Source organism: Jaminaea rosea, assembly GCF_003144245.1.
Source record: "Jaminaea rosea strain MCA 5214 unplaced genomic scaffold BDZ90scaffold_6, whole genome shotgun sequence".
NCBI lineage: Eukaryota > Fungi > Basidiomycota > Exobasidiomycetes > Microstromatales > Jaminaea > Jaminaea rosea.
The window spans coordinates 211,370-227,746 of record NW_020289980.1 but is presented as its reverse complement, the minus strand read 5'-3'; the positions used below and the strand labels follow the sequence as shown (position 1 = coordinate 227,746).

The following is a 16,377-nucleotide window of genomic DNA, read 5'->3' as shown; positions in this document are numbered from 1 at the left end:
GAAGCTGCATCTTGACTTGACATCACCTCCAATCACTAGTCCAACCTCACATCTCCTTGATCGATCCCAAGTCGACTGTCAGTGGCCGTCTCATACCACTCGACAGTCACCGACATATCTCTGAACGACATGGCCCGCTCATCCGCCCCCTCAACGCCCTCGACGCCTGTCCCCTCTGGCTCAGCCTCTGCTGCTGGCCCATCCTCAGCGGCACACCTCGACCCAACTCAGCTCCACTCCATCTCCCCTGGCGGCTCTTACTCACTCGAGTCCGTCCGACCGGGATGTAAGATCTTTGTACAGAAGCCCGATCTTGCCACAGGAGACATTGAGGAACGAAGAGCCGAGGTGCTCAGTCGACGTGAGAAGTACCAGGGGAGATCGAGGTTGAGCACGAGGAGAAAGGCGGGAGAGGCTGGTAGCAACGGAGCAGGAGGGCATGGCGCAGATGGAGACCGGCAACAGAATGTGGCGGAGAAGTACGAGTACTACGTGCACTATGAGGAGTTCAACAAGAGGTTGGACGAATGGGTGCTGGGGACTAGGCTGATACTAAGTAGGGAGATCGAGTGGCCGAAGCCTGCTGATCAGGGAGTCGGGTCGCACGGTCATGGAGGTCATGGGCATGGAGCCAGTACCCCTTCTCAGAAGAAGACAAAGGCAGCCACGCCTGCTGGTGGAACGACGAAGACTTCTACATCAACCGCGGGAACACCGAGGAGCGGCGCGACGACGCCTACCAAGGGCGGAGCTGGTCAACCTGCAGGTGCTTCGACGCCGAAAGATGACAATCTTCTGCGGAGGGCAGCGACCAAAGCGGCCAGCGCAGCTGCGGGAGGTAGTCAGACGGCGGCTGCAGGCATCAAGCGCAAGGCGTCGCAGGGCGTAGGTGACGACGGCGACGGCGACGAGGAGATGGCCTCTCCCTCTGCCGACTCACCCATGGCGGACGGAGACGGGGAGACAGACTCTCAAGCCTCACAAGACGGAGAAGACGGCGCCGTTGTCGCAATGGAGCTGCTAGGAGCAGACGAATCCGTCGACCTGTCAAACGACGCTTCTGCCCCTTCGACAGACCCGGCGGCCACCGCTGCCCCACCGGCTGCGCCAATCAGTAAAGAGCAGGAGATTGAGAAGCTCCGCACATCGGGATCGATGACCCAGTCTGTCTCTGAAGTGGCTAGGGTCAAGAACTTCGACGCCATCCAGATGGGAGCGCACGAGGTCGAGACGTGGTACTTCTCTCCCTACCCAATCGAGCTCGCCGCAACGGGCAAGCTCTTTTTGTGCGAGATGTGTCTGTCCTACTTCTCGTCCGCCTTCACTCTCGGACGTCATCGTACCAAGTGTACTCTAGTCCACCCGCCGGGCAACGAGATCTACCGACACGAGGATATCTCCTTCTTTGAGATCGATGGGCGCAAGCAGAAGACTTGGTGCAGGAATCTGTGCTTGCTGAGCAAGTGCTTCCTGGATCACAAAACGCTGTACTACGATGTCGATCCGTTCTTGTACTACGTCATGGTGCAGAGGGACGATACGGGATGTCATACGATTGGATACTTCAGTAAAGAGAAAGAGAGCGCTGAGGTGAGTGCGCGAGGTGGCAAGGGGATGATACGCAAGCTGAGGCTGGTCGACTGACGCTTCACCTTGTCGCTCATCGCAGGGCTATAACGTCGCCTGTATCTTGACGCTTCCGCAACATCAGCGCTCAGGTTTCGGTCGTCTCCTCATCGATTTCAGCTACGAGCTCTCCAAGCGCGAGCACAAGCTCGGCTCTCCCGAGAAGCCTCTGTCCGACCTCGGTCTCCTAGGCTACAGAGCCTACTGGGCAGAGACGATTGTAGGCTACCTGCTGGACAAGGGTGACGGTGAGGAGACCAGCATTGACGAGGTCGCATGGAAGACGTGCATCACTCATGCCGACGTGCTGCATACCTGCACGTCGTTGAACATGCTCAAGCAGTTTCAGGGGAAGCATTACCTTGTGCTCAATGACTCGGTACTGGCGAATCATGAGAAGCAGATGGCCAAGAGGAAGCGGAGGATTTTGGGAGACAAGCTGAACTGGGTGCCGCCGGTCTTCTCGAGGGCTCAGCTGCAGTTCGGGTGGTAGCTAGGTCGTGACGGTGGTGACTGTCGTGAGAGTTGTCGTGTTGTATTACCATTCTTTGGCCTGTAACTATTTCACATGTTCATCGGTCCTCACGCCCCTCTCATCCGCTCCTGCTCCTTCTGCACCTCGGCCGGGGTCTTCGTCCTCAACGAGAGAGCGTGCAGCCCCTCATCGAATTCTCTGCTCAACAGCGAGTTGATGGAGCGATGTCTCGCGATTTGCGTCTTGCCTTCAAAGGCTTCGCTCACGATCTCGACGAAGAAGTCTGAGGTGGCGCGCGGAGGCGTATGAGTGCAACGAAACAAGACTTGTGAGCTTGTGTGGGACCGGGCTAGGGTCAGATTGATACTCAACGCGTCTCTCCATTGCCACCTCCTTGAGCTGCCATTGCGGCGTGGTGAGCATGCTTCGCCGAGTCGTTGCGGATGTTGAGCGTTGCAGGCTTCAGAGCTTCTTGCAGCTTGGCGCGCATCGAGGCTTCAATGCCGCCCTTTCCGGCTGTGGCCATGCTGCGGAGTGCTAGTGAGGGAGAAGAGGTAGAGACGGGCCGAAGGGATGCCCTCAGGCGGGGCAGCATGAGCGTCGAGTGTTAGTTGAAGTGGTGAGAAGTAGATGGCGCAGCAGCCACCCGACCCCACTTTGGACGGGCTGAGCGGGTGGTTGGGCTCGCTTACGTAAAGACGGAAGTGCGAGTGGGGGATGACGAGTCGGTGCGAGGTCGAGAAGCTCAGTTGCATGATGCGATGCAAATTCGCTCCTTTGTTCCACTTCGACCTCATCACATATTCCTGAGCTCAGCCCGTTCCTTTCAAGCATTAGCAGGGTCAAGTCGCTTCCCTGTCCGGATACCGACTCATCTAGGACGTCCCCTTCCCCTCCCTCCCTCTCCCCACTCCCCTCTCCCCTTCCCCCTCCCTTGACCGTCCTCCCCCTCGCCGCTGACCGTCATGGCCTCCTCGCAAGCCTCGTGGTTTGCGCGTCGCCTCCCGAACGCCCACGCTCGCTACCAATCAATAGCCTCCTCTCGAGTGGGTCGAACCGCCAACTTCACATGGAAGTACAGACGGTATGTGTTCTTCACGCTGGGCGCCACCTACATTGGGGGCATCTACGCCCTCGCAAAGCTGGAAGCAGCTCAGCGTGACGAGGTCAAACCCAACACCTACCTGTACATGAAGGTCTACCCTGGCTCCATAGTTGAAGTCAAGGGACCGCCAAGCTTGTCGCATCTGGCGGTCAGCCCGTCGGCGGGGGAGGACCCGCCGAGGACTATGGAGCTTGTCGAGATTATCAAGGCTATCAAGTGGGCAGAAGTGGATCCGCGCATTCGAGGTCTCTTTGCCGACTTCTCAACACTGAACTGGCCAAGCAATCGGGCTAGTGAGGGTCTGGGGCTGGCGCAGATTGAGGAGCTGATGCAGGCGATCCACGACTTCAAGGTGGCCAAGGACGCACAATTTCCCCCGCCAGAAGCGCAGTCTGCCCTGACCGATGGCAAAGAGCAGGACGACAACGTTACTTCGGACCTGTCTGCACAGCCTAGCGGGCAAGTCCCCGTCCACCTGCCCAGCACCGTCGCCTTTGCAGACACATTCCTGTCTCAATCCTCGTACCTCCTGGCCTCCGCCTTCGAGAAGGTCTATCTCCAACCGTCGGGCTCCCTTCCTCTGGTAGGCGTATCAGCGCAAGTCCCCTTCTTTTCTCGTCTGCTCGGCAAGCTGGGCGTCAAGATGCACTCCGAGGCCCGTCGAGAATATAAGAGCATGATTTCTCAGTTTGTGGAGGAGGACGGACTCACGAAGCCTCAGGCGGAGAATGAGGCGCAGCTGCTCGGTGAGCTGAACAGGAGCGTGGCGTACGGCATTGGCGTCAACAGGTTCAGAGAGATCGAAGACGCGGATGAGGCGGCGGACAAGGTGGCCGACCTGATGCAGCGTGGTCCATTTTCGGCCAAGGAGGCAGAAGAGGTCGGTCTCATTGACGGGAGGATGTACAAAGGAGATGTCGTCAACATGTTCTTCCCGCATCGCGAGGGAACACCAGACCTCAAAGGCGTCTTTGACCCTGCGACCGGGGAGCTCACGCCGGCTGCTGCTGCTCAGGCAAGGAAACAGGCTGACAATGATGACCAGGACGAGTCGGAGACTCTCCACTTCAAGACCCTCCCACACTACTCTCGCGTCCAAGCCTACGCAACAGACAAGCTCCTCAACGAGGACAGCAAGATCAACGTGGCCGTCTGTTACCTTCGTGGGTCCATCTCATCCGCCTCGGGAGACTACTCAGCCTCAGCCGTGGTCAAGGGCCTGCGAGAAGCGGCAGACGACGATGACATCACGGGAATTGTGCTGCGCATCGATTCCGGAGGAGGGGACGTTGTCGCGTCTGACTCGATTTGGCATGCCATCCGCCGCGTTAAGGAGACGACGGGCAAGCCCGTAGTAGTCAGCTTCGGCAATGTGGCTGCCTCAGGCTCATATTACGCTGCTACGGCCGCAGACGCCATCTTCGCGAGCGAGTCGACCGTCACTGGATCGATCGGTGTGGCTTCGCTGCGCCCAACGCTCAAGCAGGCCCCGCTGTTCGACTGGGCAGGTGTGCGTGTTCAGTCTTTCTTCACAGGATCTAAAGCCGAGAGCCTCCTACATGAGATGGACGAGGGGCAGCTGGCGAGGCAAAAGGTGCACATTGATGAGACGTACGAGGACTTCTTGGAGAAGGTCTGCAAAGGGCGCGGCATCACTAGTGGGGACGTCGTGGAGGGTATCGCCGGTGGACGAGTATTTACTGGGCTAGCAGCGTGGAGCTTGACAAGCCCAGAATCGCTGAGACCTCGTGTGGCTAGCAGGAGGGGTGGCAGCGGTGCAGTGAACATCAGCACTGCGGCGGATGAGATTGTCAGGCGAGCAGAGGAGGCTCTTGGTCTCTCAGCCTCCAGCTCGCGATTTGAGGACGTCACCTTCGAGCCGGAGAGGCCTCTCTCTGAATGGGATCTCGAGGACGCCACGCGCGAGGGAGAGCTGAGGACGACGCTTGTCAAGCTGAGGAAGCGCGGAAGTCGCACGAGCAGTAGCAACGAGGAGGCTAGCGAAGATGAAGCAACCTCCTCCTTTTCGGCTGCTGTGGGCGACGCGGCATCCTCACTTGCGTCAAGCCTCTCTTCAACGTCATCTCCACAGGACGGACAAGAAGCTCACCTCGCCGCCACGCGCGACGCGGCTACATCTTCAAGCTCATCCGCCGAGCGTCACGTCGAGGAATCTCTCCGCACCACTCCACCCTACGGCAGAGGTCTAGTGGACGCCATCGGCGGAGTATGGGAGGCGGCAGCTCACGCAGTCCAGCTTGGCCTCATCCGTGAGACTATGATTCTGATGCAAGAGAAGGGCCTGACCTCTACAGAAGAGGCGTTTGCAGCTCTTCGACCAGGCTGTGTGCGCGAGCGACCCATCGAGCCCGCTACCCTTGAGCAGATCAAAGAGCAGGTCCAGTCTCTTGAGGAGCGAGCTGCTCAGCAGAAAGCCGAGGCACAAAAGCTCGAAGAGAAGGCTGGGAACGAAAAGGGAAAGCAGCAGGCCAGCAAGAAGATGAAGGAGGCGGAAGAGCTCACCCAGGGCGTTGCGATGATGCGCAAGAATGTCGAGAGGCTGGAGGCGAACAAGCCGGCCAGTGGCGATAGCGAGGCGGCGCCTCAAGAAGAAGGCGAGTCGTCCGCTGAGGGCGCCAGTGGTGTCGCTGCACAGCAGCCACAGCCTCAAATGTCCCTCACCGCAGACGTGCGCCTCATCAAGTATCCGAAGGACCGCACTGTGCTGGAGCGAGTGCGAGAGCTCAACAAGCGCGGCGATGCGCCCTCGCTCTCCCTCGGACAGTGGGCGGGAGTCTACGCTGCGGAGGCGGCGAGGACTGTATTGGGGGACGCGGCTGCTGGCTGGTTTGGTGGGAGGGAGCCCGCGGCGTTGTTGAGGGCTTGGGTGGGCAGGACAGTTCAGGAGGAGGCGGAGGCACGGGGTCTGAGGGGAGGGGTCAGAATGGAGTACGGTGGACTGGGAGGCGAGGCAAGATGATCCTAGACAGACGTCCCACGGACATCAAACTTAGAAATGGACTAGACCATTCACTGCTCTTCCCTTTCTTGCTCGTCCTGCTTCGACCTCTCGCCTGGCTTACTCTCGCCCCTCTTTCCCTCCCAAAGCAATACTCTACAATCTCTCTTGCCCCTCCGCAGCCAGATCATCGCCCTCTCCTCCCCCTCTCCTCCCCCGCCAGGCAACCAAACAACATTCTTCTCTTTGACCCCTACCTTGGCCACCTGCCTCTTGTCCCACGGGCCAAGTGGCTGCCCGTTCATGTAGAGGGGTCCAGCACTTCCACCAGCGAGGATGGCGCGTGCGGGACCCTTTGCGGTGCAGAGATCTGTGGTGTGAGAGAAGAGGGTGAGGAAGTCGATTCCTACTGGGTTGGTGGCCCCATCGTTCAGGTGTCCTGGATCGAGGTCCAAGCGCCTGATTCGATGTGAGGAGCGAGGCAGCGACGCAGGCTCGTGTTGGCTGATGAGGTGCAGTTCATCCCAAAGTTGAGGGCGGGAGGTCGCCGCGTAGCTGCTGAGGGCGCTGGCGCTGGTGAAGCTGGGCAGGAGACGGTGCAGGAGGAAGGTGGTCCTGTCGCAGCGATAGATAGCATCATGATCAGCAAGGAGATTTCCTACTTACGCCTCAGCGCGCCCATACTCACTTCTGAGCCACCTTCAGCGCCTCCTCTCCTCTCGTCATCCTCGTGACCTCTTCCGCCAGAACATCCTGTAATCTTCTCCTCGCTGGTGGCTGGATGCCCTCGATCTCTCCTCCTTCCTCACCGTCCTTGCCACCCTTCGTCAAACGCTCCTTGACACTCTCCTCATCTAGAAAAGTCAACCTCTGCAGCAAGCCCCTGACGTCGGCATCTGGCGTGCGAAGTAGGTACTGGTAGAGATCGTACGCTGACACGAGGGAAGGGGAAAGGAAGACGGCGTTGCCTGCTGATTTGCCCAACTTCTCGCCCGTAGACGTTGTGAGGAGCGGCGTGGTCAGGGCGAAGGCGTGACGCACAGGCTGCTCCTTGCCCTGTTCCTTGTTCTGCTCCTTGCCTTTCCCCTTATCCTGCTGTTGAGCCTTCATCCTCTCCTCATGGCCGAGCATCGCAGCCTTCCGCCTAATGAGATCCACTCCAGCCATGATATTGCCCATCTGATCTGATCCGCCCAGCTGGACCGTACAGTGTCCAACGTCTGCGCGCGAGTTGAGCACAGTGAAGTCGTATGCTTGAAGTAGCTGATAGGTCAGCTCAGTGAAGGACATGCCTCCTGCATTGGGGGTGGTGGACGTGCCCAGAGGTGGGGGAAAGCGGGTCTTGACGCTATCACGAGCAAGCATCTCGCCTAGACGAGCGTAACGACCTGTGTGCTTCAAGAAGTCGAGGAGACTCATTCCCTCGTAGAAGTCGCGATTGTTCATGACCTTGATGTCAAGACCAGATCGCGCGAGCAGGGAGGTGCCACGAGAAGGTGACGTCGCTCCCTGAGTAGCTGGAGTGGACCCCGGCACAGGTGGGGTAGCAGCTCCATCCCCCGCCGTGCTGTTCATGGCCGCTTCTGCAGCTTGTTCTGCTGCCTTCCCCACGCCAGCATCAGCAGCTTGTCCCATGGGCGTCTGAGTGGGCCCAGCTTCTCCGCCTTGTCCCGCCGGTTTTCGTATCCTTCTCGCGCCGAGGTAGTCACCCACCCTGCACACCAGCTCATCCAATTGTCGCTCAATTGCCTCAACATTTCCTCGTAACGCATCACCATCCAGATCAGGGCGAGCAGCATTCTTTCCCGTTGGATCACCTATACTGGCTGTTGCTCCACCAACGAGGAGGATGCCGCGATGGCCGCCATGATGAACGAGGTGGAGGAGAGTGAGAAGGGGTATCAGATGTCCTACATGCAGGGATGGGGCAGTTGGGTCTATGCCGAGGTAAATTGATCTTGGCGCGCTTGAAGGCTGTGACAAATGCTCGTCAATGAGGCGCGAGGATGTTCCTGCGAGCAGACCTCGAGACTCCAAGGAGGCGAGGGTGGGATTGTCCCACTTGGGAGTCGAGGATGATGAGGAAGAAGAGGAGGAGGCTGCCGTGTGCGACGTTGTGGACAAGCAGCGAGAGGCTGCTACACGCAGGCATGGCCTTGCAGATGTCACCGTCCTTGCCGTGGTGACGGCTCGCGAGAGCATCGTGTCTGTATGCTGAGGATCGAGTAACGAGAGGAAGGCAAAGCTGCCAAAAGGCGGACTGCGAGGATCAAGAAAGGCTCACACACAAGAAGCGGAAGCGGCCACGCGAGTCGAGCAGACCGTCGGACTGCGACGAAATGCAAAGCCGGGGCCACCGTCGATTCAACTCTTGACTCTTGGACCCTCACGACACTGCACCGACATAGGCAGCAATGGCCGCCTCCTCGCCTTCGTCCTTCCTCGTCCTCATCCTCGACCTCAATCCACTGCCATGGCGATCACACCCATCCTCCTCGAGTAGCTCTTCCAGTTCCATCCTCTCGATCCTCGTCCCTCCCACGCTCATCTTCCTCAATTCACACTTGGCGCTTAGCCACTCCAATGGCGTGGCAGTCTACGCCTGCGCCACGAGGGGAAGAGCAAGGCTTCTCTACTCTACTGCAGCGCACTCCAGGCGATCTCACGTCGATGCTGCCTCAGATAGTGAGGAGGAAGACAGCGATGATGAGCAGAATGGCGGGGAGAGCAGCAATTCTCCCCTGCGAGATGCGTCGACATACCAACACTTTGCGCTGCTAGGCAGAGCGGTAGTCAGGGGCATCAGACGGATGGTCAAAGAGATGCAGAGGGAAGAGGAACATCTCGCGCGAGAGAAAAGACGGCGCAGTGCTGCAGGGGAGAATGGCAGGGAGGAGGACCTCGAAGGGGAGGACGAAGACGAAGAAGAGACGTCCCTCACAAAAGTGCTCAGCATGTCACTCAGTCACATCAACCGAATCAGTCTCGACAGTCCTTCCATTAGCACCAGTGGCACCTCTACGTCAAACGATCCTCTTCCACCATCACGGGGCACACTTCTCTCCTCTGGCCGTTCAGCCGCAAATGGCACAGACGGATCTGGCTCGTCTTCAGACTCGCGAATCCTCATCCTCTCCTCGACAAGGAGTGCATCCAACCAGTACGTCGGGCTCATGAATTGCATCTTCGCGGCGCAGAGGAGATCTATCCCGATCGACGTGCTCAAGCTCCATGGAGGGGATACGGTCTTTCTCCAGCAGGCTACCAACTTGACGGGGGGAATCTACTTTCGCATCGGGCCGGCGCCCAACGACAAGCAAGACGACGAAGAGGACGATTCGCACAGCCCATCTTCACCGGCTCAAGCATTATCGCAGCGCTCCCTCCTCCAGACCCTCCTCAGCACCTACCTGCCTCCACCTCGGCTGCGTAACCGCTGCCTTCACCTACCCACATTGGACGACGTTGACTTTAGAGCAAGCTGCTTCTGCCACGGGACCATCGTCGATGTGGGCTACGTCTGCGGAGTCTGCCTGAGCATCTTCTGCCATCCGCCTAACAGGTGTCTCATCTGCTCGAGCCCCTTCCCCAAGAAGACATTGAGGAAGTTTAGGGAGGACAGGACTGTGCCGAGGATGAATGAGGACGAGGAAGAGCACGAGGGTGGTGAGGAGGAAGCTGAGCAGGAGGCATAGTCTAGAAGCGAGATCGAGATCGAGACACAGCGCGGTTCTCCCATTGCAATGTATCAATAGTACGCTCCTTGTCCTGCATACTTCTGCTCCTCATTCCCGCCACCACTTCCTCCCGTCCCACCGATCAGACCCACCCCGATCTCCAGCTCCTGCCCCTCTTCTCCTCCTCCCCTCCTCGGTATGACCCTCGTCCCCCATTCTGCCCTGGGCATCTGCCACCCGTCCTCCTGCGCTCCCGCGTCCCCGATCGACAATACAGGGCGCGGACCAGGCATTTTGGCTAGTAGGTCAGCGCGTGCAGGTGAAGGTTGGAAGGAAATTGTATCGTTCAGGTTGCGGTACGTCTTGTAGAGGTGGGCGAGTAAGGGCGTTGTGCCTGACGTGAGGAGGGTGGAGTGATACTGGACCAGTCGGTGGGAGAGGGGATGTTGATGGACAGACGAGGAAAGGGCAGCACCTGTTGACACGCTCCCATCTGCCGTATCTAGGCTGGCAGTATTGCTCTTGGCTTTCTCCTTGCTGCTGAATCTTCCTTTGAGGCCACCCACGCGCTTTTCCTTATCCTTCTTGCTTCGCCTCATCTCTCGCCTCAGCATCGGCCTCACCTGCTTTTTGAGGAAGCGCCTCTGCCCCGTCATCTCGTCCCAAGCAGCCGCGTACGCCTTTGTCTCCTTAGACGATCCTCCACGACCGCCTTCATCACTGCTACTGTCGCTATCGCTGTCATCATCCGGTTGCTCCTCCCCAGCACTACGCGTGACGAGTTCGTCCCGGGCCATACGCAGCCAGACGGCCGCTTCTGCGTGTCGAGTGTCTTCGCCTGCTTGGAGGCCGAGGTACATTAGAGAGGTGCAACGGCCCCAAGCTGCGATAGCTGTGAGGTAGCGCATGAGACGCTGTGAGACGCGAAGTGAAGATGACGACGACGATGAGGAGGCAATGCTGGCCGCAGCGCCTGAGCCATTTCGTCCCAGTCCTAGCCGCTTGAGCCGTCCAGAAATGCCGTCCTCGCCCTTCCTACCCCCACTACTGCTCGGCAGCACCCGCATCGCTGCTTCAAACTCTGCTTTGGCTTCATCCGCTATCCTCGGCACCTCGAGGAAGAGCTTAGCCAGCAAGCCTGGCGAAGCGTGGCCTGGAGGCAAAGGCGGCGGGCGTGTGCCCGTAGACGCTGCATGACTGTTCGCTGCGGAGGTGAGGACGCGAAGCATGGCCAAGGTGGGGGCGAGCTCGAGAAGAGTGGCGAAACCATGCCAGAGACGTCGCCGTCGTGTAAGAGCGGCGGCACCGACATCCTCATCCTCATCGTCGTCGTCTCCTTCCCTTGCGCCCTGACCATCAACCGAACCCCGAGCAGGTCTCGCCCCTTGACCATCTACACCACCCCCATTCCATCCTCTGACCACATCATCCGCATGAGTACATAGCCATCTCGCGACATGTATCGCCTTGGTGCCCCAACTTGCCGCTCCGCGCTTCACAATGGCGTCTCTCGCTTTACGGTCGCCGTCTGGAAGAGTTGGGGAGAAGTCGTACGTGGGTCCGGCGGAGAGGGTATGCAAGATGGACAGGTTGTGCAAGGCGAGAGCATAGAGGAGGACGATGTTCTCCACTTCAGTGCTAAGTGACGAGAAAGAAGGAGAAGAGGAGCTGAATGAGGGAGTTGTGGGGTCGAGTAGGGGAGCCCATCGAAAGGTAGCAGGTCCCCGCACAACGAGGTCGTCCGTCTTTGTCGCGTCGAAGATTGCCGCTAGCGAAGGTAGATACTCTTCCAGAGCTGAGACAAGCTTCGCCTCTATTGTTGCCGTACTGCCAGCTGACGAGGAAGAGGTGGAAGAAGAAGCATCATGGTTGCGCTGCAGCAGGGTGCGGACGGCTTCGCGCTGTTGGGTAGCCTTGGAGAGGTGGACTGGAGTGATGGGAGACGAAGCCGTGGGGATGAGATGAGTCGCATAGTCTACTGGATTAGGAGGTGGAGACAGGGGAAAGAGGTACATGCTGGGATGCTGCGATCACAAGCAAGGATGGAGAGGCAAGGAACCGTTGGGCGTGTTGCTCTCCAGCATTCGAGGAGGAAAGCGCCAAGAGTTGCGTCGCACATGTGCGTGCGGGGAGAAAGCCACGCGAGAAAGTCGAGTGCTTCCGTCTCGCATGAGCGCCTCGCCCTCAGTGCAGCATTGCAGGCTGATGGCAGCGACAGAGGTGTGTAGCAGAGCAAACGTCGAGGCTCAATGATGGCAAGCACCAAGTCAAGCTGCCGAGTAGGCGACGACGGCCCCAGGTGCAGGCTGGCTGCAACCTGGGCCCTTGGGTGCTTTGGCCGCCGCCGGATCTGCACCAGCGGCCAATCGTGCCGGCGGTGATTGGGCGCCTCCACAAGAGACCCTTTCGCCCACGTCGCCCCCACACTTCATAACACCGCCCTCCACCCTCCTCTCGCCACTCCTCCTTTCTTCCGTCTACCAACCTTCTCATCGATATCAACAATGGCACGCACCTTCATCATCACAGGCACCACGACCGGCTTCGGCCACGAGATGGCAAAGGCAGCCCTCGCTGCAGGCGACAACGTCGTCGCCACGGCCCGCACCAGCTCCAAGCTCAAGATTGACGGTGCCAACGACAAGAACTTCCTCGCCGTCGATCTAGACCTGCTCAAGCCAGAGGGGATTGACAAGGTCTTCAAGCAGGCAAAGGATAAGTTTGGAAGGATCGACGTTGTCTGCAATAATGCGGGATACGGCCTCTCAGGTCCCTTCGAAACGCTCACCGAGGAGCAGTGCAGGAAGCAGATGTGCGTGCGCGACGACGACGGTGATTAAGAATCATTGAGAGCTGAGTCCATTCTTACCCGTCTTTCACAGGGAGATCAACTACTTTGGCCTCATCGCCGTGACACGCAAGGCAGTCGAGACGATGCGCACCCAGTCTCCTCCAGGTGGCGTCATTCAGCAAGTCACCAGCATTGGCGGGCAACGCGGTGTTCCTGGCTTTACCATCTATTGCTCCTCCAAGTGGGCTGTCGAAGGTTTTACGGAAGCTCTTTCGCACGAACTCAAGCCCGAGTGGAACATCAAGCTCACCAACATCGAGCCCGGGTGAGTTGGCGCAGCGTACATCATCTTACTCCTTTGCGCCCTTCTGACCTTTCTCCTGCTCGCTGGCTCTTTTGCAGAGGATTCCGCACCGAGTGGGCAGGTGCCAACATGGAGTACGGCGGTCATCGCGACCTCGAGTCCGTGTACGATCATCTCAACATGCGTGAGACGATGGGCAAGAGGCACGGTACCCAAGTCGGCGACCCGGCTAAAGCGGGCAAAGCCATGTACGACTTGGCCGTTCACGCTGACCCTCCCTTGAGGATCGTGCTGGGCAGCGATGCCTTTGGGGCTATGGAAACCAAAGTGAAGACGTATGGCGAGAGCATTCAGAAGTGGAAGAGTGTCAGTTTGGGGACGGACGTTGATGAGGACAAGAAGTAGGGGAGCGATTGCGGGGTGGCAGAGGGCAGGTGGGAGAAGTGAAGCTTGGCAAGGCTGTATGCACGGCTCCAGTCACTCTGTCTACGGCTCAACACATTCAGTCTTGTAGTGCTCACAGCCTGGTGGGAGTGACTTCTCCAGCTGTGTTGGTGTTTGCCTTGCTTTCCCTCTTCGCTCGCTCGCACCATCGTCACGGCAATCCGGCCTGGCCGGCCCGTCATTCGCGCCCGCCGAGTGCCATCTGAGATGAGCAGCTGACCCTCGCTCCAGCGTCGATCCAAGTGTGATCCGCGGGCGCAAAGCAATTCGCTATCTTGCCGTCTCACCATCACATCGCCGAATCATCGGCGGCACGACAACCACTTGCAAGCAAAGACTTGGAGTGGGAGGCAAGCAAGCATGACCTCGGCAAGCAGCTGACGTTATTGTCTCGATGCTGCACCCGGCGATCGCGATATATTGGCCCCCCTGTCTCACCTCACCTTCTTCCTTCTTGTCCATTACCACCAAGGCGACGCCTCGCTCTCGTGTCCTTGCAACCATGTCGAAGCTTGCAGCCCACCGCAGTCGCACTCGAGGTAGCTGGCCTACGCACGACATCGGGCTACAGGGGCACACGCTCCTCGCGGCCATCACTGCTTGCAGCGCTCTAGGCTTCTTGCTCGTCGGTTACGATAATGGTGCGTGGGCTGCGACGTTGCTAAGATTCAAGACGAGGGCCGCATAGGCGTGGGGCTGACATCAGCGTCGCTCGCTCCTCGCGCAGGTGTCATGGGAGGTATCCTCGAGACTGCGGCCTTCAAACGCTCCTTTGGCAATCCAGACGCCGCCCTTGTCGGCAATATTGTATCCATCTACGAGTGAGTGAACGGTTGCAGATCATCTCACTAATCGACGTCCTCCTGATTGACTCGACTCTCCTCTTACCACGCCCGCTGCTAGGATCGGCTGCTTCATTGGCGCCCTCGCCTCCTTCTCCATCGGCTCTCCTCTCGGTCGATGCCGTACCATCCTTTTGGGCGCTACCATTCTTCAAGTGGGCGCCATCATCCAAGGAGCGTGCAGCTCCGTCGCCGTTCTCATCTTGGGCCGCGTTGTCGCTGGAGTCGGTATGGGTCTCATCAACTCAACGGTGCCTATTCTCCTGACCGAATGCAGCCCTGCGAGGGACAAGGGGATCTTCTCACGCGGCAAGCTTGTCGCTGTGTCTCTCACCATTCTCAACTGCGGGATCGTGCTGAGCTATTGGACCGGTGAGTCCCAGCTGCTCCGATGTCACCTCGCCCGGACTGACACATCGTAAGGCTCCTCTGCACAGATTACGGCTTCAACTTCAGCGGCCTCACAGGCACAGTCACCTGGCGGTTCCCCATTCTTGCTCAGTCCTTCTTCATCATCGGGATTTTCCTCATCGCGGCCGTCATACCCGACACACCTCGCTGGTATCTTGCCCGCGGTCGCGATCAGGAGGCCCTTGCGGTGCTTGCTCGCCTGGCCAACAAGGGAGAGGAAGACGACGAAGTGCAGGATCAGTACAGCCAGATCAAGCAGGCTATCGCGCACGAGAAGGAGGCAGCTAAGCACACCAACACATTCCTTACCCTGCTAAGCCCGGGAGGTAAAGGGAGGGACGACGCCGTGAGAACGAGAAGGAGACTGTTGCTCGCTTGCTTCATTCAGGCTGCGCAGCAACTTGGTGGCATCAATGCGTGCGTGAGTTCCCCTGGCTGGTAGAATGACCAGGCTGACACGCTCCTGCCTACCATGCACCTGCGCAGCCTCATCTACTACTCCTCGACCCTCTTCTCACAATCGCTCAAACTGGGCAACAAGCAATCAGCCCAGCTGGCCGGTGGCCTAAACATGGTGCTCATCCTCGGCGCATTCGTCAGCATCTTCCTAGTTGACCGTCTCGGGCGCAAGCCGCTCTTACTGTCCTGCATCTCAGCCATGTCCCTCGTCTTCATTGTGCAGACGGTCCTGGTCAAGAAGATCCAAGAGGGCACGGCGAGCCGTAGCGACTCACACGGAGCCGTGGCCATGCTCTTCTTGTTCGAGCTATTCTTCTCCGTGGGGTTCCAGGCCACGGTGTGGATGATCCCAAGTGAGGTGCTACCGCTGAGCATCAGGACAAGGGGTTCGGCGCTTTCTACAGCGAGCAACTGGGTGAGCTGACGGGGCCGCGATTGCTGCTTGGCTCACTCTCATCACCGACTGACAAAGCGTTTCTCCCCCGCAACGCTTTTAGATCTGCAACTTCGCCGTCGTCAAGTTCACTCCTTCAGCCCTGGAGAACATTGGCTGGAGAACCTACGCTCTCTTCGCCGTCTTCAACGCGGCCTGGGTGCCCATCATTGCCGTCTTCCTGCCCGAGACGAAGGGCCTCACACTGGAGGAGGTCGACGAGATCTTCTCCACCGACGATTTCAAGCTGCATCACGACCACGATGGTCATGATGGTTCTGGGCAGGGCAAAGGTCGTGATGGTACAAGCGGCATGCCGACGCTGCCCTTGACGGAGCGCACCACCAGGATGGCGACGGAGGACAGCGATGGAGACGGCAAAGACGATGCGAAGTCTGGCAACTCGGTTCTCACGAGGACGAAGAGCGCGGGGCAGGCCGCCTGACCTACCACCACTTAGACGTGCATTCCGCGCTACCTCCCTCTAATACGTACAAGCAGCAGCGTAGCCTGCCCTATATCCCCTCCTACCCACTCGCTAGTCTTGTAGCCCCCTCCATGCTTATCCTTAATACGAATTCACAGTCACCCACCTCAGTCAACCGCCTCTCGTCAAGAACCATTCGCCGCATTATCCCATTGCCATTCGCCGTTCGCCGTTCTCATGTCGATCGCCGTCTCTGTGCTTTGTTGGTATGCTCACTCCATGCAAGCCTTATCGCTGCTGATCGACGACATCGCTGTTCTCGCGTCTCGAAGGCGCCTCAGAGCGACCAAACGCCGTCCATTTCCCCGCACGGGCCCCCGCCAAGCAAGCAAGGACGCTTGGACGCCGGGAAGCTCGAAGCTCT

The 16,377-nt window shown here is 58.7% G+C and overlaps 9 protein-coding genes across 9 annotated transcripts; 5 read left to right on the top strand and 4 right to left on the bottom strand.

Annotated features, from left to right (window-relative positions):
• Window positions 1-20: 20 nt before the first annotated feature.
• On the top strand, window positions 21-2,205 carry BDZ90DRAFT_264652 (hypothetical protein). The gene is made up of 2 exons (XM_025508642.1): window positions 21-1,590; window positions 1,670-2,205. The coding sequence occupies exons 1-2, from the start codon at window positions 130-132 to the stop codon at window positions 2,117-2,119; spliced, it is 1,911 nt and encodes a 636-aa protein (XP_025362287.1). The 5' UTR covers window positions 21-129; the 3' UTR covers window positions 2,120-2,205.
• Window positions 2,115-2,767, bottom strand: BDZ90DRAFT_169209 (bola-domain-containing protein). Its single transcript, XM_025503669.1, has 2 exons — window positions 2,474-2,767; window positions 2,115-2,384 (listed from the first exon to the last, which is right to left on the bottom strand). The coding sequence occupies exons 1-2, from the start codon at window positions 2,694-2,696 to the stop codon at window positions 2,209-2,211; spliced, it is 399 nt and encodes a 132-aa protein (XP_025362286.1). The 5' UTR covers window positions 2,697-2,767; the 3' UTR covers window positions 2,115-2,208.
• A 122-nt stretch (window positions 2,768-2,889) lies between these two features.
• BDZ90DRAFT_232084 (hypothetical protein) lies at window positions 2,890-6,250 on the top strand. The gene has a single exon (XM_025506117.1). It carries the CDS (start codon window positions 3,067-3,069, stop codon window positions 6,184-6,186), a length of 3,120 nt encoding a protein of 1,039 aa, XP_025362285.1. The 5' UTR covers window positions 2,890-3,066; the 3' UTR covers window positions 6,187-6,250.
• On the bottom strand, window positions 6,237-8,413 carry BDZ90DRAFT_279453 (hypothetical protein; the record flags this gene model as incomplete). The annotated part of the gene is made up of 2 exons (XM_025509179.1): window positions 6,854-8,413; window positions 6,237-6,780 (listed from the first exon to the last, which is right to left on the bottom strand). Exons 1-2 carry the CDS (start codon window positions 8,365-8,367, stop codon window positions 6,237-6,239), a joined length of 2,058 nt encoding a protein of 685 aa, XP_025362284.1. The 5' UTR covers window positions 8,368-8,413.
• Window positions 8,414-8,550: 137 nt separating this feature from the next.
• Window positions 8,551-9,933, top strand: BDZ90DRAFT_232083 (transcription factor Tfb4). Its single transcript, XM_025506116.1, has one exon. The coding sequence runs from the start codon at window positions 8,580-8,582 to the stop codon at window positions 9,858-9,860; it is 1,281 nt and encodes a 426-aa protein (XP_025362283.1). The 5' UTR covers window positions 8,551-8,579; the 3' UTR covers window positions 9,861-9,933.
• Window positions 9,914-11,857, bottom strand: BDZ90DRAFT_279451 (hypothetical protein; the record flags this gene model as incomplete). The annotated part of the gene is made up of 1 exon (XM_025509178.1): window positions 9,914-11,857. One exon carries the CDS (start codon window positions 11,855-11,857, stop codon window positions 9,914-9,916), a length of 1,944 nt encoding a protein of 647 aa, XP_025362282.1.
• An 85-nt stretch (window positions 11,858-11,942) lies between these two features.
• BDZ90DRAFT_169078 (hypothetical protein) lies at window positions 11,943-12,556 on the bottom strand. The gene has a single exon (XM_025503668.1). It carries the CDS (start codon window positions 12,333-12,335, stop codon window positions 12,027-12,029), a length of 309 nt encoding a protein of 102 aa, XP_025362281.1. The 5' UTR covers window positions 12,336-12,556; the 3' UTR covers window positions 11,943-12,026.
• BDZ90DRAFT_232082 (NAD(P)-binding protein) lies at window positions 12,054-13,460 on the top strand. The gene is made up of 3 exons (XM_025506115.1): window positions 12,054-12,654; window positions 12,725-12,958; window positions 13,036-13,460. Exons 1-3 carry the CDS (start codon window positions 12,347-12,349, stop codon window positions 13,340-13,342), a joined length of 849 nt encoding a protein of 282 aa, XP_025362280.1. The 5' UTR covers window positions 12,054-12,346; the 3' UTR covers window positions 13,343-13,460.
• A 423-nt stretch (window positions 13,461-13,883) lies between these two features.
• BDZ90DRAFT_219760 (general substrate transporter) lies at window positions 13,884-15,971 on the top strand (the record flags this gene model as incomplete). Its single annotated transcript, XM_025504408.1, has 6 exons — window positions 13,884-14,022; window positions 14,109-14,202; window positions 14,285-14,595; window positions 14,661-15,051; window positions 15,121-15,508; window positions 15,591-15,971. The coding sequence occupies 6 exons, from the start codon at window positions 13,884-13,886 to the stop codon at window positions 15,969-15,971; spliced, it is 1,704 nt and encodes a 567-aa protein (XP_025362279.1).
• Between the last annotated feature and the right edge of the window lie 406 nt (window positions 15,972-16,377).

Coding starts and splice junctions, on each gene's coding strand:
- BDZ90DRAFT_232083 (XM_025506116.1), top strand. CDS start 8,580: ATGGCCGCCTCCTCGCCTTCGTCCTTCCTCGTCCTCATCCTCGACCTC.
- BDZ90DRAFT_232084 (XM_025506117.1), top strand. CDS start 3,067: ATGGCCTCCTCGCAAGCCTCGTGGTTTGCGCGTCGCCTCCCGAACGCC.
- BDZ90DRAFT_264652 (XM_025508642.1), top strand. CDS start 130: ATGGCCCGCTCATCCGCCCCCTCAACGCCCTCGACGCCTGTCCCCTCT. Junction 1,591..1,669: donor AAGAGAAAGAGAGCGCTGAG/GTGAGTGCGCGA, acceptor CGCTCATCGCAG/GGCTATAACGTCGCCTGTAT.
- BDZ90DRAFT_232082 (XM_025506115.1), top strand. CDS start 12,347: ATGGCACGCACCTTCATCATCACAGGCACCACGACCGGCTTCGGCCAC. Junction 12,655..12,724: donor GAGCAGTGCAGGAAGCAGAT/GTGCGTGCGCGA, acceptor CGTCTTTCACAG/GGAGATCAACTACTTTGGCC. Junction 12,959..13,035: donor CTCACCAACATCGAGCCCGG/GTGAGTTGGCGC, acceptor GCTCTTTTGCAG/AGGATTCCGCACCGAGTGGG.
- BDZ90DRAFT_169078 (XM_025503668.1), bottom strand. CDS start 12,335: ATGAGAAGGTTGGTAGACGGAAGAAAGGAGGAGTGGCGAGAGGAGGGT.
- BDZ90DRAFT_169209 (XM_025503669.1), bottom strand. CDS start 2,696: ATGCTGCCCCGCCTGAGGGCATCCCTTCGGCCCGTCTCTACCTCTTCT. Junction 2,385..2,473: donor AGGTGGCAATGGAGAGACGC/GTTGAGTATCAA, acceptor GCGCCACCTCAG/ACTTCTTCGTCGAGATCGTG.